General features: G+C 43.4%; 1 protein-coding gene across 2 annotated transcripts in view; it reads left to right on the forward strand.

The window, feature by feature from the left end:
• Window positions 1-24,405, forward strand: part of HEATR5A (HEAT repeat containing 5A) — a 99,177-nt gene that overhangs the window by 66,382 nt on the left and 8,390 nt on the right. For both annotated transcript variants that reach the window (XM_068253858.1, XM_068253859.1), the window contains 11 exons: window positions 3,588-3,767; window positions 3,916-4,152; window positions 6,648-6,829; window positions 9,583-9,651; window positions 11,768-11,944; window positions 14,321-14,501; window positions 15,243-15,491; window positions 17,821-17,948; window positions 19,665-19,812; window positions 20,291-20,563; window positions 24,158-24,382. In XM_068253858.1, coding sequence (XP_068109959.1) covers window positions 3,588-3,767; window positions 3,916-4,152; window positions 6,648-6,829; window positions 9,583-9,651; window positions 11,768-11,944; window positions 14,321-14,501; window positions 15,243-15,491; window positions 17,821-17,948; window positions 19,665-19,812; window positions 20,291-20,563; window positions 24,158-24,382 — 2,049 coding nt within the window. The remainder of the gene's footprint in view (window positions 1-3,587; window positions 3,768-3,915; window positions 4,153-6,647; window positions 6,830-9,582; window positions 9,652-11,767; window positions 11,945-14,320; window positions 14,502-15,242; window positions 15,492-17,820; window positions 17,949-19,664; window positions 19,813-20,290; window positions 20,564-24,157; window positions 24,383-24,405) is intronic.

Here is a 24,405-nt window from a genome sequence, read left to right on the forward strand (position 1 = left end):
CCCTCATTCTCCCGCCAGTAGTACGACATATTCTTTTGGCATTCGGCCAGGATAGTTTCATCCTCCAACCACACCTGCCCCATTCTCCAGAGCCCTGCACAACTTGACCCCGGGGTGTTAATTGTACACACCAGAGGGGAGTGATCCGAGATACCATGTGACAGATATTGTATATCAATAATATACGGAAGTAAATCTTTGGAGGTAAGAATCCTATCTATACGTGACATCGTCTTATAACTGTCAGAGTAGCATGAATATTCTCTTTTAGAAGGAAACTTCCACCTCCATGCGTCATATAACTGATAAGTTTTAATCCACTCACAAAAGGATGCGAAGGTGCGGTGACTTTTGTTTAATCTATCAAGATCCGGATCGATAATAGCATTAAAGTCTCCTACTACCATTAGAGGGCCTTCCATTATATTGTGAAGTTTTGAAGTCATCTCTTCCAAAATTTGCGTTTTAAATGGGGGTGGAATATAAATAGATGCCACTGTAAAGACATGACCCTCCAAATTGCATTTTATAATCACATAGTTACCTTTAGGATCAGTATACGCCGTCAAGATTTGGCCTGGAAAAGATTTACTAATGAGCACCGCTGTGCCCCTGGAGAATGAGGAGAAGTGGGCCAGATAATATTTAGATATCCATGGTTTTTTTGAGCAGAAGAGCCCTAGATCCCATCAGATGGGTTTCCTGTAGGCATATCACATGTGGTGATTGTTGCCTAAGATACTCAAACACCAGCTTCCGCTTAATATTATTGTTTAGCCCCCTCACATTCCAGGTAATTACCTTAAACTGCATAGTGGTGTATTGAGGTTAACATAATTGGGTACATTATTGGCTAGGAATGCGGACATAGCAAGATAATATTCCTCTATCAATTCTATGTAGATAAACATTATGCAGGAGAACACCAGAAAACAACACATAAAAACAGAACAGAAATAACACCCTTTAACCCACCCTGCTCTCCGACTAAAAAACCTTCGGGAGCTTTTATCCCTAACAGTTCCCATTAACTCTGGTTGGGGTACTAACTTGAGGCCAGCTACCTAGAACCCGCGTTTTCAGTGGTATTGTATGAACGGATACTATCGCATACAAGAGCGTTTTGGGGGGGGGGGGTGAGGGGGAATATCAGGTAACATCATCGTTAGCCCATAGAGGTATAGGCATTGGGTAATAAAACTATCCATCTGCACCTTTTCGGTAGTGGGTCTTGTGTCCTGGACTGTTTCTTAGAATTCTGGATCCTGCCCTGTTATAAATCCATATATGCATATAACTGACTCTTTGAGCTGTTATTAGGAGTTTGGAATGGTAGGGGAGAGGGAGAGAAGGGGGTTAGGGGTAGGGGGTGAGGGGTAAGGGGAGCAGGAAAGGGATGGGGGGTAGGTGTTAGGAGGGGGAGGGGAGTAGGTTGAGTCAGTAATTATAGATTAGAGCAGGGATCAACATATATGAGCGTTTTCAGGTTGGGATTACTTCAGTATCTAGATGACTTATATATGAAATATAATTACATAACTTAATAAAGATAGGTTTGCAAGGCACCAACAATATAACTCCTAAGATGCAAACTATTAGCTCAGAAATTTATAGTATTCTGTTGCCCTCTTCTGGGCAATTCAAGTATTACTCAGTTGCATATATTATTATGGCAGTATACTTTTAAACATAGAATAGAGAGAATAATAAGTATTAAACTAGAAATCATCTAACTTAGTATTGTCCAGCTGATAAATAAAGAATTAATTCACAATTCTAGTATATAACGTCTCATATAGTGACAAAGAAGACCTGAAATAATTGTTTTTTAACAGGACAACAGAAAATCAATATAAAATATAGCCTAAATATCAGCTCCTCTAACTGAAGCTGAGATGTATTAATCAGTTTAGTGCTTCCGTGTGTTGATAGTGTCTTGTAGCATGCTACCAGTCAGTAGCGTGTATATCAGGAGCACACTATGGATAGCCAACGCTAAACTGAATATCACGGCAGCATAAAAGTTATTCCAGCCGAGAAAAGAACCAGTTTCAATGGTGCTGCGTGTACTTGTGCAACGACGATGCTACACCAAATATAATCTTCTTAACACATAGTGGATAAAGTTATTTCCTAGAAGGACGGGGTTTTACAGTAGAAATTTTCATCCCATGTTCCTCCATCCATTTTGTAGCTTCGCTTGGAGAGGTGAAAAAATGCGTTTTGGAATCATACTGAACGCGCAATTTAGCTGGGAATAGCATGCTATATGGGATCTGCAAGTCTCTGAGAGAGTTTTTAACAGTGAAAAAGGTAGATCTTTGCTTTTGTATCTCGGTTGAGAAATCTTGGTAGATTGAGATCTTCACCCCATTAAAAGCCAAGTTGGGGGCAGTACGTGCTGCGCGAAGTATTTCAATCTTATCTCTGTAGTTAAGCAGCTTTGCAATAAGGGGACGTGCATTAACCCCTGGTTTGGGTGGGCCCCCAGGAACCCGGTGTGCCCTTTCCACTGCAAAGACATGTGAGGGTTTCAGATCAGGCAAACTATCCTTTAGCCATTCCTCTAGGAAAGTTTCTGGGTCTCTGCCTTCCACTCTCTCAGGGAAACCAATGAATCTAAGGTTAGATCTTCTGGAGCGGTTCTCCAGGTCATCTATCTTTAATGTCTGCGATTCTGATGTCTGTTCTAGGGTAGCCTGTGTACGCTGCATAGGATTGACTATATCTTCTAGCTGCCCCACTCTGTGCTCTGCTTCCTTTGTTCTGTCCTTTAGTTTGTTAAAATCATTTTTTAGGAAGGACATTTCTGCGTGGATTGAATCTAATCTGGAGGTCAGTGACATTTGTAAGCCACGTATAGCCTCCAGCAGTTCTGCTCTTGTGGGCTCTGGTGTCTCTCCCCCACCTTCATCTGCGCCATTTTGGGCCTGTTCCCACTCCCTCTCTCCAACATCCCCCGCTCCCCTCCTCCCGTCTCTGGAGGGTAGGGGTTGTGGTACCTGTTCCGGAGGCTGGGGTGCGACATTCTCCTCTGCTGGTGCTTCTATTGCAGCCGGCGAGGCAGGGGGGGAGGCCTGTAAGGCGGATGAGCTGCAGGCCGCATTGTCCCCGGCGCCATCTTGCGGCTCCGTCCGCGCGAATCTCGCCAGCCTCTCCGCTGCGTCATAGACGACCGGTGGCCCATACTTGGTCATCTCCGGGTCCTGTGTCCGTTCCCCCTTCCGTGCAGCTGTTCGGGAAGGTCGGTGACGGCGTCTCCTGCTGCGGTTTGCCAGGATTCTACCGCGGGTTCTCTGGAGCTGAGGAGAAGTGCGTCCTCACGCTTCCATTGCTGGCCACGCCCCCTTCCCTGATTCCTAGTAAGAATCTGTCAGTGTATCACCACCACTGTATATGGGGCTGTTATCGATCTGTGTACGGCTAGCATTACAGAACCCATCAAATCTGTTGGCCTACTAATATCTAGCCAGATGAAATAATCATTTTATGTTATTAAGTTTTTGTAACTCTTATTTTCTTTGTATTTGTTGTTCTACCATGTTCCCTCCTTATCAATGCTATATTTTCATTCTTGCCGTGGCCAGATGTCAATATGCGAGAGCTTGGCTTGGAGGGGGTTCTGCTGAGCCTTCTGGACAGGGAGGGTGACCAGCTACTGCTGCAAGATGTGAAAGAAACATTGCTGCACATGCAGAGCTGCACAGGGCTAAGCCGTCTGTCATTCTGGCTGCGCCTACATAAAGACATTCTCTCCACCTCTGCAGGTAAGCACACAAGAGACAACATTAGTGGAATTTTTAATTACTTGCTACTTTGTTGATAAACTAAAAAGCTCTACGAAAAGCTAATCAAATATTTTTCCTGTTTTTTTTTTTTTTTTCTTTTTTTTCCATATTTCTTCCCTTTTCATAGATTTTGCAGCAGTGGCCTCAGTGGATACTACTCAGGAAGATGATGGTGAACAATCCACAGATTCAGTGCTAACAACCCAAAAGGAGGAGAGCTCCACCCAGTCAGTCAGCCCCCGCTGGCACTCTCGAGTGTTTTCTATGGAATGTGTATGTCTGTTAGTGTCACAGTGCGAGGAAGTGGGCGGTGCTCACTTCAGCTTGGCACAGGCTCAGGAGTACAAGCACAAGGAACCGGATCGTAAGTCATGGCAATACAGTATTCTAGAAAGAAGACAATAGCACACCATCTGTATGCTGAGTCATGCGATAGTCATAAAGTTTTTCTATTTAAAATAGAGGGTAGCTAGAAAATGCCTTGGTTTCTTCTTCACGGGTCTCTAGAAATCTTCTAAGATTTTCCTCTTAGACACTATAGATAAATCTGGCCTGTGAGTGCATCAATGTAGATTGGTAGCACCACGAGTAAACCTGCTCTTTAACCACTTAAGTACCAACGGTCTATGCCCCCTTAAGGACATCTGGTACCAGAAACCAAGGAATACCAACGAATTGCCACACATACTCGCCACAGCCCGCTGTCCACATTGCAGGCTGGGAACCACAAGCCACCCACTCTGACGTCTCTATGACGGGAGAGTTCCTGTGAGCCGGTCAGGAGCCGCTTTCATTGTCTCCTGACTGTGTCTATTAATGTAAGCCAATGGGAGTTGCTTACATTGATAGACACGGTCAGGAGCCAAGGAAATTGGCTCCTGACCCGCTCCCAGAACTCTCCCGTCATAGAGACGGCAGGGAGAGTGAGCTGCAGTGGGTAGATAGCGAGGGGAGCTGCGAGTACGCACGGCGTCGGTGAGTTGAAATCTATGCCCTGGCAGCCACATCAACATCACAACAGAGCGTAGATTTCAATTAGCGTTGTCCTTAAATGATTAATGATACTGGCTCTTAGAGAGAGTCAGTACAGCTTAAAAATGGGAGGGTTCCCTCTGAAACAGCATCTGTTGCTGTTGGCTACTCTATCAATGCTTTATCAATAATGGACAACTGTAGTAGGAATAATATGGAGGCTGCCATATTTATTTCCTGTTAAACAATACCAGTTGCCTGGCAGCCCTGCTGGTCTGTTAGGCTGCATCAGTGTCTGAATCACACCAGAAACAAGCATGCAGATAATCTTGTCACATCTGACAATGATGTCAGAAACACCTGATATGCTGCATGCTTGTTCAGGGTCTATGGCTAAATATATTAGAGGCAGAGCATCAGCAGGACAGCCAGGCAACTGGTATTGCTTAAAAGAAAAATAAATATGGCAGCCTCCATATCACTCTAGCTACAGTTGTCCATTAAAGTTAACCTGAACTGACGCTCGGGTTCAAGATCAGATTTTACCGTGAAGAGAGGGAAGCCTCAAGATCCTATTGCGGCTTCCCTCAGTGGTCTGAACCCCTCTGTTGCTGAGAGCGGCCCTGCGCGCATGCATAGTAGCGCTGAGTCCGTGGCTCCGGCTTACTGCGCAGGTGGGCTTGCGTGGCTACTGCACGGCCACAATACAGGAAGATGTGCTGCGTGATGCCTATATGATTAGCAACAATGCCTTGTCGCTAATCTTCGGGGGGGCACGCTCATCAACAAGGGACATCAATACTGAGGCTTCCCTTTCTTTAGTTAAGTATCTAATTTTATACTGGAGCTTTGGCTCGGATAGACTTTAAAGAGCATACTTGGCTCTAACAAGGTGCTGCCAGTCTACATTGTTATTTTCTAATTGTACCCTTTGCCTCTTGTTAAAAATTTGATATAGTAAACAGTATGGAAGCTGTGTATTAGCCATTATGTTACATGGGGCCTTGTTATAGAAAGAAAAAAAACTGCTAAACTTTTAAGATCCCCACTACTTTCTTTTTTCTTTTTTTTTAAGCAGATCACCCCTTGAAAATTGCTATATATATATATATTGTTGTTTTGCTTTTTTTTTCCAGTGTCAGTCAGTCTGGTCACCAATCATAGTTCACCTAAAGTGGCAGGCCAAAGCTCCGTTCCCTTTGGCTTGACTTAGGTCATTATCTGAATGTTGCTGCTTGCCTGGTGCTTAGGCCATTAATTGTATGTTGCTGCTTGCCTGGTGCTTAGGTCATTATCTGTATGCTGCTGCTTGCCTGGTGCTTAGGTCATTATCTGTATGCTGCTGCTTGCCTGGTGCTTAGGTGCTTAAAGAGACTCTGAAGTCTCATAAATTTCACGTTTTTGACGTGCATGGAGGCAGAGCTGCAGCTGAAAGCTCTGCCTCCCAGGGCAGCAAAATCCACTAACCAAGAAAGTTGTGGAGTTTGCAGGGGGAGTTAGGGGGGGATTTAGTTAGAGTTCAGCCGCAGAGATGCAGTGTTTTAGGTAGTGCAATGATGTTAAAGTGATTTTTAAAATAAAAACGGGAATTTTACGAGACTTCAGAGTCTCTTTAAGCTTTATTGCTTTCTGTGTCCTTACTACAGATACGCTACTTAGACAGAAAGTGAAGAGTACCAGACTCCAAACAGAAGAAATAATCTGACACATTCTCTTAACTCCTTCCCCACTCTATCCAAAATGACAAAGTTTGGCTGCAGTTCCAATTTAACTTACAAATATCCATGAGCACTTTAAACTACTATGCTTTTCAGCTTACCTGTACCTAACGTGCAAATAGGACTTTCATATAGTTCAACAAACTGAAAGCCATTTCTTATTTCTCAGGAGATTTCCTGGTTCTTCACCTGCAAGATCTGATCCGCATGTCCTTCATGGCTGCCACAGATCATAGTGAAGAGCTGCGTCTGGTTGGGCTTCAGGCATTGCTACAAGTGATACATCAGTTTTCCTCTGTGCCAGAGCCGGAGTTTCCTGGGCATGTTATATTGGAACAGTATCAAGCCAATGTAAGTTCTGACGAGAGTATCCTAAAAAGGAACTTTAACCAAGGATTTAAATTTATACAATCTTTAGCTGATACCCTTTTTCCCACAGGAAATCTTCACCTTTTGTCAAACAGATCATCAGGGGGTATGCCCTGAAATACACTGGGGCAGTATTATCAAGAGGAGCACAAAATACTGAAGCAGTTACCTAGAGCAACCAATCTGGTTTAATTTGTTACAGTCCTCCAGTCCTCTTTGTACCTGTATAGATAATACACTCCTCTGTCCTTAATAGAACATCCTCACAAGAATGGGACATTTTAACCTATTTTAGTTCCTGGACGTAGTTTCTACGTCCAGGAACCATGCGCGCTCCCGTGGCCACGCGCGCTCCCGGCCCGTGGTTCGTTAGCCAGGCAATCAGTGAATCGGGCTATGGTGCCCGATCACTGATTCCTCTCCCCCGCTGAAAAAGCGACAGCTTCTCTCGGAAGCTGCACTTTTTCTGACTGTTGCCTTCCCCATGCGTCTCTCTAAGCGTATGTCATGTAAACAAACTCATGGCCGCCATCTTGTGGCCAAAAAGTAAAACTACAACTAAAAGTAAAAAAAATAAAACTAAACACACATTTACATTATAAAACTATTGTTTACATCCCACCCTCCCAAAAAAATTCCAAAATAAAATGTTTAACCGCCCTGGCGGTAAGCCCGAGCTGAGCTTGGGCTATGCCGCCGGGAGGCACCGCTCAGGCCCCACTGGGCCGATTTGCATAATTTTTTTTTTGTTACACGCAGCTAGCACTTTGCTAGATGCGTGTAACCTCCGATCCGCCGCTATATCCGTCGCCGCAGCCCTCCAAGAGATCCCGTTCTTTGAACGGGATCTCTTGATCTCCGTTCGCCGAAGGCGATCGGAGGGGCTGGGGGGGGCTGGGGGGATGCCGCTCAGCAGCGGCTATCATGTAGCGAGACATTGTCTCGCTACATGAAAAAAAAAATGTAAAAAAAGGTATTTGCTGCCCCCTGGCGGATTTTAACAAACCGCCAGGAAGGTTAATATAAAAAAAAAAAAACCATTACAATAAAAAAAAATTTAAAATATTTACCTAAGGGTGTAAACTTTTTAAATATCAATGTAAAGATGAAATATTTCTATATTTTTTTTATTTTAAACTTGTAAATAGTGATGGATGGAAAACGGAAAAAATGCACCTTTATTTCCAAATAAAATATTGTCGCCATACATTGTGATAGGGACATAATTTTTAACGGTGTAATAACCGGGACATATGGGCAAATACAATACGTGAGTTTTAATTATGGAGGCATGTATTATTTTAAAACTATAATGGCTGAAAACTGAGAAATAATGAATTTTTTCCGTTTTTTTCTTATTCTTCCTGTTAAAATGCATTTACAGTAAAGTGGCTCTTAGCAAAATGTACCCCCCAAAGAAAGCCTAATTGGTGGCGGCAAAAACAAGATATAGATCAGTTCATTGTGATAAGTAGTGATAAAGTTATAGGCTAATCAATGGGAGGTGAACATTGCTCAAGTGAAAACGACAGAACGCGAATGGGTTAATAATCCTGTTTGTGGTACTCACTGCGTTGCATCCTCTCTATTGTGTAACACAGCTGGAAACATGCGCACTCTTACACATGTCAACACATGACATGCAGAAAATTTCAAACATTTTTCAAGTATGAACATAGCTTTAAACTTGTCAGTCACATTAAGTATATCCAACGTGTATAATACATATTCACTGTAGTCCCCCGCCCCACTACTCGACATAGAAAAAAACTGATGGCGTTTTTCAGCGGGGGTGGAGGGGGAGGATCTATGCACCCGACAGGTAATTATAACTTTACAGGAGAAGGATCCCTTAAATATGTGTTATATGCTGGATATCTACTTTAGGCTGCTTTCACAGTGGGACATTACAGGCACACGTTAGAGCACCCTGTAACGCAGCCCAACTCACAGCAATGAAAAATCAATGGGCTGTTCACAGTGCCCACGTTGCATTGGAGTATAACGCTGCACGTCCCATGAAAGTGCAGCGTGCTGTGAGTTATACTCGTATTTGGCTGCGTTCGGATGTTTGCACATGCTCAGTGCTGTCTTGTTTTTTTATTTGCCGCATGCGCAGTTTTCGTTCGATAGTAAGCGTCAAAAAGTACGCTTCACGGACGCATCAAGAGACGCATAACGCGGCTCTATATAACCTCCAACTTCAATACTAACATGGGTTGCGTTAGGGGCACGTTATGCGACCTTAACGTCCCATGAAACGCAACGTCTTCGTGTGAAAGAGCCCTGAAGGTACAATTGTACAATACAATGATAGCTTCCAAGCAAAACGAACCACTGTCTTAGGAAAAGTTGGCTAATTGCAATCATTTCTTCAACAGAATGGTCCTGATGCAGTAAGTTCCGGTAAAGTTGCCATGCGTAAGGAGTGCAAAACAACTTTACTATTACTATTACTTGCGCCGTGTGCTGTGGTAATATGCATTTCTACGGTAACCTTCTCCCTGCAAACAACAACTTTCTCGGAGTTTACTGCATCAGACCCATTGAGATATTATGACTGAAAGTGAGAACTCATATTTTAATAACAATAAATTGAATATTTCATTTTTTATTTAAATATAATGGTTTTAAATTCTTCAAATTTATCATAAAAACTGATTGCTCATACCTATGTGTAGACAGCAAGATCCTTCTCTCATTGACTGTTCACCATTTTGTATCTGTTCCCACAGGTCTTAGCAGCAGTCAGGCCAGCATTTAACTCAGATACTTCACCTGCCGTCACTGCCAGAGCCTGCCAGGTAACTGCTTATTCTTTACCTTGCATAGTAATCAGCAGTGCATGCTGTTGGAAGTGATTTTGTCTTTTAGGTTATTTTTAAGCCTTGGGACTATTGATTTATTAATTTTTTTTTTACATATCATGGGACTATTGATTTGTTAATACGGTAGCTTTGTTTCCTTTAGGCTCATGAACAAAAGTACACTTAGCTTGTGCTCATTCAGTACTTGGCAAATCAGCATGTTTTTTTAAACTAGTAATTCTCATAATGAAGTCCAGTCATCAGTATGGCTCAGGGACATGTATCGGGTTGTGCTCAACAATGACGCAATAATGGGAATTCAGTCCTACTCCTAATCATGGGACTGCCCCATTTATATGGTATGCAATATAAGGTATTACAGAAGCTGGTACAGCAACACGAGTCAGGATTCTTGTGCTCTTCATCAGTTGCCCCAAGTGTTACCGTACTTTCCGCTGTATAAGACGCACCTATTCTAGCGAGAAAAAAAGCCCTTGCGTCTTATATAGCAAATGCAGGGAATCCCGGCTTACGAATGCATGCCGATAATGTTGGAGATGTCTTGCATCGGCTCCCCTTCTGTCCCCACTCCCCCCCCCCCCCCCGTGTGTTCCGATTCCCCCCTGCCTCCTGCTCCTTCCCCCTTTCTCCTGCTCCCCCTGTGAGTAGAAGTATACAGCAGCAGTGTCTTACCTAATCCATGGCACCAGCGAGGGTCACAGACCTCTTCACTTCGCGCAGCTCCCCCTAGTGAACGGCTCGGGAAGTGGGGGGAGCAGAGACACAGAGGGGAGCGGACAAACTGAGAGGGAGGGAGTGGGGACAGAGCGGGCACACTGGCGACAGAAGATCTGACAGACGGGGCTACACAGGGGACAGAAAGGGACACAGGCACAAAAGGGAGGACAGAAAGGGACACACTGGGGACAGAAGGGGAAACAGGAGGATACCAATTGAGGAAGAACATGTACAAGACGCTCCTGGAACATGGACGCACCAGATTTAATATATATATTTTTTTCTTCTATGTTTTTTGCCCTCTAAACCTAGGTGCGCCTTATATTCTGGAGCGCTTTATACGCCCGCAAATATGGTGATTGTAATGTGGTCACCATGCCATGAGCTGTGAAATGTATCTGTAATCAAATTATGGTTTCTTTTCTAGTAAAATGAATGGAACTACTTGGGAGGACAAAATGATGATTTTTGAGGCGATTTTGCATTAGTGGAGGGTATAAAAAGAACGCAAAACGCTCACAAAATCTCTTTGTGCAGCGATTGCGTTTGCGGTTATAAGAATAAATACAAGCATAATGTCCATATTTCCTCAGGCTCTTTTTCAAACTGTACGCTTAACAACTGAAGCTTTTTCACAATGCACTGCTATGGAACAACTGATCAGTTAAAACCTACTCGTTTTTCAGTGTACAGTGGGAAAGAGGCCTAATTTAATGGGCATTAGTTTTACAAGATAGGAAGTGGCCAAAGGTGGTATTCAGCATCTGTTTCTTGAATTAAAATGGGCTACAGACATATTAAAGGACACCTGAACTGAGAGGGATATGGAGGCTGCCATATTTATTTCCTTTTGACCAATACCAGTTGCATGGCTGTCCTGCTGATCCTCTGCCGGTAATACTTTTAAGCCGCATCTACACAAGTAGATGCGGCCGCGATGCTGCTTATCAATCGAGCCGCTGATGCGGCTCGATTGATAAGATCCGACAGGACGGATCTCCGCACCGCCGATTCCCTGCTCGCTCCCCGCGAGGGGACAATGGCAGGGAATCGAGCGGAAGATAAGCGGCGCCGGCGGGGACGAGCGGGCACGAGCGGGGAATCGAATGCGGCGCACGCGCGGCGAGCGGGGACGCGGCGGGCACGCGGAAGAGGCGATCCGGCGGCTAATCGAGCCGCCGGATCGCAGCCTCATCTACCCGTGTAGATGAGGCTTTAGCCATAGACCCTGAACAAGCATTCAGATCAGATATTTCTGACGGGATTAGCTGTAGGCTTGTTTACTATATACTGTGCTGCCAATTCCAGCACCTAGAGAATGTAAACTGGCACTTGAATGTATAATGAAGTAATGTCCTGTTTATTTCGGATGCAGGTATGCAGTGCATGGCTGGCCAGCGGTGTGGTAAAGGAGCCATCAGACCTGTACAGAGTTCAGCAGCTTCTCCTGTCCTCTCTGAGCAAAGTGCAGATGACAAAAGAGGCCTCCAGCGTGTACAGCGAGAGCACTTCCACTATGGAAACACTGGCAGTACTAAAAGCCTGGGCAGAGGTAAACAAAGCACACACAAACAGTTATGTCCAGTATAGGTCAAAAATAAAATAAAAGTCCAGGAGCTACTTTTTTTCTATAGACATCAGATGGTAAAAGCCAAAATACATAGGTGAAACTGTTCAGTTAAAAAAAAAATTAACAATACATGTAAAAAAAGAAAAAAAGCTAGGGCTAAACATTTGTGTCTTAGTTATTGCACAGCTAGTAATCCCACATATACTGTATAATATTCCTTCAGCAGCAAACAGTTGCACCAATTCATATCTTCAATTGCACATTGCTCCAGCCAAAACAAAATTAACCAATTGCTCTCAACACAGTTCCAAGCCAATCATATACAGATCAGCAAATACGCATTTGGCCCAGCCAGCAGACGCCTCTCTTCCAATGTCTTCGTAAACTCATGCAAAAAAAAAGGAGGATGAAAGCATATATGGTGTAGTATGTCTATAGTTGTATCAGACACCTCCAGTGCTCCCATGCACACCTCACCACCTGTGTGAACCAACACCAAGGAGTAATATAAGCCTCTCATCAGATTGCCTGGCTGACCCAGCACAGACCAGCGAATATATTTGAAATCTCCAATCCTAATACAATAATCCTAATAATACAGTTTATTCCATTACAAAAGTTTTAAAAATACTGCACTTACAATGTCTCTCTTAAAATGTGCATATCATATCATATAGTTTTCCTCATGTAGTTGGCGTCTCTTCTCCTGCTAGATGGAGTTTAGCAAGGGAGGATACTCCAGGGCTGAGCCTAGAGGGAGAGGAGATGCCAACTACACATGTAATACTATGATATGTTATGATATATGCGCATTTTCAGAGAGACCTTGTAAGTGCACTATTTTAAAATGTTGTAATGGATTAAACAGTATTACACTATCTTAGTTTCTCCAAGCCACCACTGACTGCCCACTCATCTGCACACTAGACCACATACTGTAATGTATGCAGGGCCGCCACCCCTGCATACATTACCTGCTCCGGCCGGCACGAGTCCCTGCTGTCTTCTCCGCTCCGGCTACTGAACTTCCTGTCCAGGGGAAGTTTAAACAGTAGAGGGCGCTCTACTGTTTAAACTTCCTGCCGGGACAGGAAGTTATGTGTAGCTCTGGAGAAGAAACGAAGCGGAGAAGAAACGGTCTGGAGCCCGAAGCGGAGAAGACGACCAGGGGACTCGGGCCGGCCTGAACAGGTAATGTATACCCGCTGTATTGCATCGGTCGTCAGGCATTCGAACGCCGCTAACAACGCACTCCCGACCCGCCGGCGACCGAGAAAAATCTTCCACACGGAGGGGTCGACGGGAACGATCGATTTCGGACAGAAATCGATCGTCCTGTCAGCAGTGTGCACGACGATTTCACAGCCGTTTCGATCACTGTGATCGAAACGGCTGTATATCGGCGGGAAAATCGTTAGGTGTATGGGCCCCTTAACTCTGGGACACTTAATAGGCTGCCACTGATTAGAGACCGTAAAATATTCAACATACTTTGCAAATGTTTAAATATAAAAGAAAACCCTGGGATACTTAATAGAATTGTTCATCTCATCTGTTTATTTTCACCTCAGGTTCACTTTAAGGAAAGGCATTTTCTTTCCCTTTTAAGGATAATTGGCCAAAGTTTAGTAAGGCCTTTTTTCCCTCCTTCCTCTGGATCAACTGAGTGAGGGTGCAGGCTAGTGTTGTACCATATATTCTGGTTGGACTCGATGGGATGTATATCTTTTTTTCAACTCCACTATGTAACAATCGCCTCTGCTGAGAATCTAGCGAGGGTACAAAGAACCCAGATGTGGTTTGTTGTACTGTGAAAGGTGCTGCTGACTTCCACAGTAATACATCACAGAGTAAACTAGACATGTGTTCACAGGTTGTATCTAGTCTCATTTCATTCCCTCCCCCCGTATGGCTCTAAGTGACATTCTACACCCATTTCATACTTTGAACCCTCAGCCACATCACTCAGGGCTCCATCGAGTTATGTTACCTTCCAGCTACTTACCATACACTTGTGTGTGAAGACCCATCTATCCAGACACCAGCTCTAAAACCTGGAATTAAAAAAAGGAGAGACACCAAATGACAAACTAGTAATTAAGAAAGCTAAATGCACAACATTCACATGTCTAAAGGAGTACAGGGGTCACTTCACAAGATTAGTCATTTTAAAGCATGGATATTTATCTGAAAGATCTCTCCCCCACAGTGCGACAAAGATGAGCAAAGCTGGACAATGCAGTGCTGAGATACCCAGAGAAATGGGCTCCCCCCTAATTTGAGACACACACACACACACACGCTACGCCACTGGTTTGTACGTTTGGAAGGCTAAACAAGCTGTTTGCTCTGTAATAGATCTATATTGCTGCCATGGAGAGGAAGGCAACAGGACTGTCTGCAGGGAACCCCACTGAAAGTCTTCTTTCCCTGGTGCAAGCTGACATCTCTACTCTGAGCAAGCTCTGGATGTCTGCTCTGCAAGATCATGCCCTGCTTACCCTTCCTGCAGAGAGCAGCCAACAGTTACCGGCTCAAGGTAAGCCCAGCTCTTTGTAATGGTGACCACTAATGATCCAATCTTTTTAGTCCACTTTTACCAAATCTTTGTAGTATAGGGTAAATTGAGTAAGTATATTGAATAAATAATATAGGCAGTTCGCTTCTATTACATGGAAATGTTAAGATTGGATGAAAAAGTTTGGACCGTTAGTGGCCACCTGACGTTTCCATGCAGCAGTTTTTTGTTTGTTTGTTTTTTTTGCTACAACTTGTATAATTGATTAAAACCACATAAGGATTATTATTATGTATGTTCTGCAGTACTGACACATTTTCTAAAGCAACTTACAGACAACTTACAGAATAATTAAGCACTATTGAAACGTCTTCAGTTTTTGAGTGGACTGTTGATCTCTACACAATTTAGGCTCTGGATACATGAAGCACTTGCTAAAACTGCACCACACCTCCCATAACCTCAGATCAGCAGGATCCATTAACTTGGTCACTCCCAGAGTGCACCTCAAAACCTTTGGAGCCAGAGCTTTCTATCATGCTGTCCCTACCCTTTGGAATTACCTACCATACCCAGTAAGGAATTCCCCAACCCTAGCGTCATTCAAATCCAGACAGAAAAGCCAACTGTTTAGCCTGGCATTTACCAATTAAGCAATTACTGGTCTGAGCCAAGCTTATTCACTTTGAGTCCTATGGAAGAAAAGCGCTTTACAAATGTTGTTTGTAGTTGAGTTGATGATTTCTTTCTGTCTATGTTCAGGTGGAGCTTTCTATACAGCAGAAACAAGTGATGCGGCTAGGCCACACTATCAGTGTTCCTGGGCTTCCATCCTGCATGCTACCTCACTGTGGCTGAGCAGCTGTGGTTTCATCCATCCAGACCAGGACGAGTCTGGCAGCCGCCTTTCCCGACCAGTCACTCCAACTACTATGGGACAGGAGCGGAATGCGAAAGCTCCTGACAAGTCAGCTGAGGATGTCAACTCGGAGAAGTTTCACCTGATTCTTGGTACATGGCCAGTGTATTGTGTCTTCACTATAAGGGTGTGGGTAAATGTGGGATTCAAAGTCCATCTTATGCTGGGAATACACCATACAATTTTCTGTTAGATTTACCTGCCAGATAGATAAAGTTCAACATGTTGGAAATGTATCTATCTTACCATCTATCTGCCAAGCAATTAGGCATTGTTCTACTCAGCAGGAGATAAACATAAGACAATGCATCAGAGATGATGACCATTCTCTACAGAAAATAATCTAATTATGCATTCTAACAGAAAATCTAACAGAAGAATCTAACAGAAAATTGTATGGTGTAATCCCAGCATGCAGTGCACAATGGTCATATTTACAGCTATTTGGTAGACCACTTTTCAAGGGTATTTGTTTTTAAACATACCAGGTTTATTTAGAAGATATCAAAAATACAGTATGGTAAAAACTGTATTTCAAATGCAATAACATGAGTAGAGCACCACATGATAACATACATTATTTGTCACAGGCGTTTACATCAAGGTTCAAAGCATAGGCACTCTAAGAGAAAGCAGGGAACATTCTCAAAAACCTGGTGTGTTATCCATCAGAGATGGACGGTGCTACTGGAAACCTGCCCTACAGATAAGAAAAGCAAATTGAATTTATTAGTTCTCGACTGCGTTCAAACCTGGCCCAGCCCCAGTACACAGGAAAATGCTCCTCCACTGAACATTGTGATGAAATAATTGATAATGTAATTTTACCACTGTCCAGAAAATGTATTCATGTAGTTTACTGCAGAGTTGTTGAAAGTTAATTAAAAAAAACATTGAAACATTGTGTCTAAGGAACACTAAATACCAGATCCGCTTCCATTTAATTAAACTTCACATTAATATCCAAATACTCAGCCGACTATGAGTCACATATTATCATAGCAGACTTGGGGACTAAACAGTGAGCTGCACAGGTGAAAGAAACATGGAAGCTGCCAGACTGAACGTATAGTAAGGCAGAGAATCAACATTACAATCAGCCAACTAGCATTTTCAAAGTTGCTTGCCTGAAACAGGTATATTGCAGTGTGAGATTACTTGTGTTACATACGTTCCAGAAGTGTAGGTTTGTAATGGCGATGGCCATGTGTTCAGCAGTGATATCTACTGTACATGAAGCCACAGAGGTCCTTTTTGAGTAGCACCACCATTTCCCAAACCATCCAGTCACAGCATTTAATAACACATAATGGGAGTGGATTTTATTTGCAAAACTGCAACTCCCTAACCTTTCCCAGGGTTCCTGTAACCAAACAGGCATTTAAATGAAACTGTTTCAAAGAGTTATGTGGCTGGCATGTTGGACTAGTTTATTACTACAGGCAAGGCCGGCGCTACCATTAAGGCAAAGGAGGCAGCTGCCCCATGGCCCCAGAGCTTGTAGGGGCCCCCAGTGGCTACAAGAGGAAAAAAAAATTTTCAAATCGGCCTTATAGTTTTTGAGAAAATCGATTTTAAAGTTTCAAAGGAAAAAAAAAACACATTTAAAAACCTGCCGACTTTAATGGTTAATAGCAAATCCACCTTAAATGCTAGAACCCCTAAATTTGCAGGATATGTTAAGGAGATCATTAGGAATAAGAGGAAAAAACAATTTTTCAAAAAGACCTTATAGTTTTTGAGAAAATCGATTTTAAAATTTAGAAGGAAAAAAGTATAGTTTTAAATGCGGTAAATGTAACTTTTAGTAGCAAACGGTAGTGTAATTTTACATGCATCAAACGAAAGCGCAAAAAATTTCCTGACGGGGTTTCCAGGGGGTCTATACGCAGCCGCAGCGCTTTGGCCAGGGATCGCTATACAGCCGCAATATGGCTGTATGAAGATCCCTGGCATTTTTTCCTATTTTCCCAATTTTTTTTTATGTTTAGAGCGTGGGAATTTAAAAAAAAAAAAATTATGTGGGGCCCCCCCTCCTGAAACTTTTTAACCCCTTGTCTCCCATGCAGGCTGGGATAGCCAGAATGTGGAGCTCTGATCTATTGGGACTTCACACCCTGACTATACCAGCTGCAAAAAAGGTCCCCTAATGCCGATTTTCGTTCCGGGGTATATGTTGGGGGGGGCCCCCAGGTTTATTTTGCCCTGGGGCCCCATTGTTGCTTAAACCGGCCCTGACTACAGGAACTCAAAACAGAAGCTTGATATCTCAAAAAAGGAGGTGTGCAGATGACTGAGAGGAGTATCAAAACATTTTTTTTATTTATGTGTGTATTTTGCGCTGGCTGTGAGAGAAATCTGTATATAGTTAAGACTTTTAACTATTAAGACTTTAGTATTAATACTAGATTTTCTTTATAGGAATCTGTGTAGAGTTTCTCTGTTGTCTCCCTGTGGATGCGCCTATGGAGAGAATCACTGCCTGTCTGAGGGCAATGAAAGCACTGTTTGGAGTGTCCTGGCCACGAACTCATTTAGGGGCAGACCAGGTAAATATTATAGCATCTGGTTTGGTATGTGCAGGGGTGTATAGGGGTATAGTGTTCTTGTGTTGCATAACAGATCAGACAGTTGGCCATGCTAAAGTGACTAATGTAAAGTGAGTAGATGATGATGAAGTTTATAATTGGAGGTTCTTCTTCAAGTGTCTTCTCCTTCCAGGGGGTCATTCTCCACAACATCCTGTTTGTAGTTTTTTTTTTAACGCATTCTTTATATCTCAGAGGGAGAGGTAAGTGATAGATGGATTCTCTCTTTCCCTATACCCTAGTTAAGCGACTGGATAGTGTTCTGGTTAAGGACTTTTCCTCTGACACAAGAGACCAGGGTTTGAATCTCCGCTCTTCCTGTTCAGTAAACCAGTACCTATTCGGTGAGGAGTCCTTGGGCAAGACTCCCTAACACTGCTACTACCTAGAGAACGCGCCCTAGTGGCTGCAGCTCTGGTGCTTTGAGGCTACCAGGATAAAAGTACATTGTAAATATTTTGTGTCTTGTCTACCCTTATCTCCAAGAGTGTTCTTTGTAAGCAGCCATGAATAGACTATGGCATCATTTGCCGTACTTCCCTTTTTAATTTCCTTCACCTTACCTCTATACTCACCCTGTCATTTCCAGTATGTCGTCATTAAAATATCTGCTTGTCCATAGAATGTTCAACATTTTTTGTCCACAAGACACTGGTGGCCTGATACCTGGCTGTTCCCTGGTTCTTAAGCAAGAAAATCTGGTCATTTTCTCACTTTGTTTAGACAGTCCAGGTTTTTGCTCTGTACAGCAAGGTGGATCAAACGTAGCCTTTGGTTAGTCAAGCTGTTTCCATGCGACTTTTCATGCTTCCTTATTGGTTCTTGAACATTATGGATGACTTCACTGACCAGGAGGGGAGCTCAGGTCAAGCAATGTCATCTGACGTGGATTTGGACCCATTTGGGTGACATTGCAAGGCAGAGGCTCTGCAAATGTGTCTCTCAGCAACATATTCTGTTCTATACAGGAGGCTGGAGCAGCGCTGTAGTGACGTTGTCGGGGCGGGGTAAGTGGGGAAAGCACTTTTATCTCCTGTCGCTTGGCTGAAGTGATCTGCCAGGAGGCTGAGTGGTTGAGAGGTGTGGTACACATGCTGCATTCTTGGCAGAAGCGGTCCTTATTGGAGTGTGTATGGGCCTTTACACTAGTGCTTTCTGCATTTGTGCAGCCAAGGAACATTTTGATACATTTTTATTGTAGGTCACCTTTGATTATGACATTTATTCATCACATTGTTTCCATGACCTAGTTTGCTCCAGGTTCACATTAAGTCGTGTGGCTCATGCAGTTAATGAGAGCTCCTATCTAGCTCAAACACTGTCCATTCACATGAATGGAAGCACTTTTTAAATGGCGGTACCAGCTTTTCCTGTCCACATGTCGATCCTCTCGTCTCGTTGACATTGGCCCCCAGGGGGCTTAAAACGTAATGAGGAAATGCTGGTGAAAGCTTGTCTGCTCATTTGCATAAGAGCTTCTAGCATCGCCTAAACACAATGCCGCCAGAGGCCTTCGTGAACCAGCCCTTACAGTTATGAAATTGCATACGTTGTTACAAAAAAAAGTCCATGGGTGTTTGCTTTTCTTTAAAAGAATACGTTTTATAACATTTATTTTGGAAAGTTAAGTGCAGAGCCAAATATTGAAGGCGTAATTTGTTGTCATGTCTCTTCCAGCAACTTGCCATGGAATTGGTCACTGTGTTGCATCGATTGTTGCTCATGCGTGAGTCCTTGGAAGTACAGCTTTTGGCATTGGAAGTTGGAAAGCAAATTCTGGGTGCAACTCAAGAACATGTCCGGGAGAGGAGGAGGAGTGCAGAAGGTAGGAAATATATGGTTACAGAATGTTGTGCATGATCATGAGGAAAGTTGTGTTTAACAGCAAACAGGATTGTTACAATAATAGGGGCAAAAATAAGGATTAGTTGCAGAGAGTAAGGGTTTTAAATACATTACTTGATATTAAGGGGCGTTAAACCTTCCGATTCAATAATTTTATTGAATTGGAAGAGAATTGGTGAAGTTTGGTCAAAGAATAATCTATATATCATTTTTCATTACATTTTATGAACTTCTACCTGGTTAGGAGACCCTTTACCAGCCTTTGAGGGACGGGTTGTGGTGTTTGGAAAACAGTGACTTTTCTTTCACAGAAGCACAAGGTCATGAATATAAGTACAGCAGAAAGGCAGTTGGGGATGCAAGATAGTGAAATTGTAAGATCTGGAGCTCAGAGATAGATATTTGATCTTCTGCATCGAAAGTGGTATTACAGTATAATTGTTTGTCTCTCTTTCTAGTTGATGATGGAGCTGAGGAAAAGGAGACATTGCCGGAGTTTGGAGAGGGACATGACACCGGTGGCCTGATACCTGGCCATTCCCTGGTTCTTGCAGCAATGGAGCTGTGCTTCTGTATATTAATCAGGCAACTTCCCCAACTCAGTCCCCGGCTGTCTGGAAACACAACAGGAAGCAATTTAGCAAAACAGCCTCTGTCACACGAAGCCAGCCTGCTCGTTTCTGCTTCTCTGGGTATTCTAGCAGAGCTGCCTACTCTGTGTTCACCAGAAGGTACAAGAAGACCGAGCATTCCTGCTGCACTTGTTCCAGAATTCAGGCCTTAGCATACCCTCCTGCTACAGTCACATCTCATAACTCAAATCATACCACAATTAAGGTGCCCACTAATGATACAATCTTACCACTTCAGTGTAATAAGAGAGACTACCTAAAGTATCCATTCAAAGTATAGTCATTCAGTTTAACCCTTGTACAATAAAGATTAGGTAAGGCTCGATAATCAAGATTGTATCATTAGTGGGAACCTTTAAGGTGCTCATACATCTCTCGACTTGGCGGCCGATCGACCATCGGATTTAATTATTATCAAATCAGATGAAAATATGTGCCGCCAAGAGCATGCCCAATCGACGATCCGAAATTGGTTGCATATATTGATTGAACATGCTTCAAGATGGGACGAGCGATGAAGCCCCTATCGCTGTTCCGCCAGTGTATAAATGTCCGTAACCCCCCCCCCTCCCCCCGGTGTGTGCTTTTATACACTAGGAAAGCAGCAGACTCGGACTATTTCCGAGAGATCTCATGCTGAAATTAATCGGGAATAGGACTGTGGTGTATGGCAGCCGACACATCTCTCTCAGATTTAATCGGAGACAGATTTGTCTTTTGGTCGAAACTGCCCATCGTTTCTAGATGTATGGCTACCTTTAGCATCACCTCACACATATAACACTCACAGGCCTCTAGTGGGGAGAGCTCTTGTAAATGCAACAACATTAACATTCAAAATCGCATTGCTAAGGAGTATATGATCCTTTTAGATAATCTTTATTGGGAACAAAATGTTACCATATAATGAAGTCATCTAAAAGTACATTGTGCTTTTGTGGTGTTCCAAATCTAATGCAGAATACACCCATAACGACAATCATGCCACAAGCACACACTGAATTCAACCTTCTAGACTGGTGGCCACAGAGTATGTATGAGTGATGGACAATTCACAGTGTACTGTCATTCAACAAATACCTCATTAGCATGTACTGTACATTAATAGGAAGTTTGTAATCTCTTTCTTCATTCATGCACCATGCCGTTAATTCCCAGTGTTTGTCAAGAGATGTTTTTCTTTTACCACCCCAGCTATGGAGTTTAAAACCAGTCGCCTCTCTGTGCACATATTTGGGCTCTACAGTAGCTGGGTACTTCAAAGTGGGCCAATAACAGCACTTCTAAAACAGGCTGCAGCGTTGCCTTGGCCACCTATGCATTTCACCTGCATTCAGTCACACATCCAGCCCCACCTTCATTACACCTCCATTCAGTCACTCCCCCACCACACCTCCAGTCCCACCTTCATCGCACTTCCATTCAGTCACACCTCCAGTCCCATCTTCATTGCGCCTTCATTCAGTCACTCCCTCACCACACCTCCAGTCCCACCTTCATCGCACTTCCAATCAGTCACACCTCCAGTCCATCTTCATCGCACCTCCATTCAGTCACACCTCCAGTCCATCTTTTTCGCACTTCCATTCAGTTACACCTCCAGTCCATCTTTTTCGCACTTCCATTCAGCCACACCTCTAGTCTATCTTCATCGCATTTCCATTCAGTCACACCTCTAGTCCATCTTCATCGCACTTCCATTCAGTCACACCTCCAGTCCCAACCTTTATTGCGCCTTCATTCAGTCACACCTCCAGTCCCAATCTTTATTGCGCCTTCATTCAGTCACTCCCTCACACGGCTCCAGTCCCACCTTCTTTCTTTATTTTAACATTTAGAAATTTTAGCATAATGTAATACTTCGTAGTCCCTTATGAAATCTGTAATTACCCAAATAACCTACCTACTTTTGTGGTTTCACAAAAATGGCAGCAGTGATGCTGATTTCTTTTTCAGGTTATTATGTACTGTTGGAGATGGACATTTGTTTAAACTACTTCACCTATATTTAATTAAAATATTAATTATTGTCCTTTTTACAGCTAAGCACCATAAATGCAACAAATATACTTTAAAAATTCTACTGACTCCCTTTAAGTCCACTGTAAGTCTCAGCGCTGTTGTCACTCCTCCATAGTGTCACAATAGCCTGTAGGCTAGCAACGCATCTGTACAACACTTGGCCCTGAGCTATTGCTCGAGGGTTTTAGGCCTGATACCTACAGTGGGATGCAAACGTTTGGGCAACCTTGTTAATAGCCATTATTTTCCTGTATAAATCACTGATTGTTACGATAAAAATGTCAGTTAAATATATCATATAGGAGACAAAACACAGTGATATTTGAGAAGTGAAATTAAGTTTATTGGATTTACAGAAAGTGCACAATAATTGTTTAAATAAAATTAGGCAGGTGCATAAATGTGGCCACTGTTGTCATTTTATTGATTCCAAAACCTTTAGAATTAATTATTGTAACTCAAATTGGCTTGGTAAGCTCAGTGATCCCTGACCCCAGCCCCAGGACCTCTCCACGCCAATTGGTGTGAACGGCCTTCTATATGGCTAAAAGGAGAGCGCGCGCAGGCATCTCCTGCTTGGAAGCGGTGACTGGCGCAGCACCGTCTAATTAGGGTGTACAGCGCTGCGATCTACAGTAGTGCTGTGCTGAGGCCAGCCGTGGCTGGCGGGGGGAGGGAGGGAGGAGAAAAAAAAAATAGGCACATTTATAAAATAAACATAAAAATATTTATATAAAAAACAAACAAACACGGGGAGCGATCAGACCCCACCAACAGAGAGCTCTGTTGGTGGGGTGAAAAGGGGGGGAGGGGGAATCACTTGTATGCTGTGTTGTGCGGCCCTGCAGCTTGGCCTTAAAGCTGCAGTGGACTATTTAACAAAAAATGGCCTGGTCTTTAGGGGGGGTTTACACTGCGGTCCTTAAGTGGTTTACCTCCTTGCCGGTTATCCCGAGCTCAGCTCGGGGTAACCTGCGTAGGAGGATTTCTTAGGCCCCGCTGGGCTGATTTTGAAAATTTTGCTAGCTGCGTGTGGTACGCGTTCGCCGCGCTGAGCCGCCCCCCCAGACCCCTGCGCAGCCTGGCCAATCAGTGCCAGGCAGCGCTGAGGGGTGGATCGGGATTCCCTCCGACGTCGGTGAGGTCATCCCGCCCCGTCGCCATAGCGACCGGGGAAGCCCAGCAGGAAATCCCATTCTGTACGGGATTTCCTGCTTACGGAGTGGGTGGGGGGATGTAGCTGCTCAGCGGCTATCATGTAGCGAGCCCTGGGTTTGCTACATGATTTAAAAAAAATAAATTTAAAAAAAGTGCTCTGCTGCCCCCTTGCCGCGGGAATTGGACTGGCAAGGGGGTTAAACAATTATTGCACACTTTCTGTAAATCCAATAAACTTCATTTCACTTCTCAAATATCACTGTGTGCGTCTCCTAAATAATAAATTTAACTGACTTTTTTATCGTAACAACCAACGATTTATACAGGAAAATCATGACGATCAACAAGGTTGCCCAAACTTTCGCAGCCCACTGTATGTGTGACACAAATTGTGCGTGTTTGTATGTACATTTAGAAGTATACCACTCTTTGTATTTATTATTATTTTTTGTATAACATACTACCTGTTGTGATTGGTTTGTTTATAGTTACACAATTATTCTTATTCCCTAGGCAGTGTGTCAATTCTTCCTACTCTGTTATACCTGGTATTGGGCGTCTTGCAGCACACAGCAGAGAAACTCCTGGATGGGCGACTACCTCTGACAGTCACCTCTGCCTTACAAGCTCTGAAATTGATTGTATCTTCTCCAATGTCACGAGTAGAAAAAAACAGGGCATCATGGTCTAGTCTTCTACACAGTGCTGTTACTTCCATGCTTCAGTCCTGGGACTCAGGTATGCTTGGCATGTAGTGATAA

This window comes from Hyperolius riggenbachi, chromosome 9, assembly GCF_040937935.1.
Source record: "Hyperolius riggenbachi isolate aHypRig1 chromosome 9, aHypRig1.pri, whole genome shotgun sequence".
Taxonomy (NCBI): Eukaryota; Metazoa; Chordata; class Amphibia; order Anura; family Hyperoliidae; genus Hyperolius; species Hyperolius riggenbachi.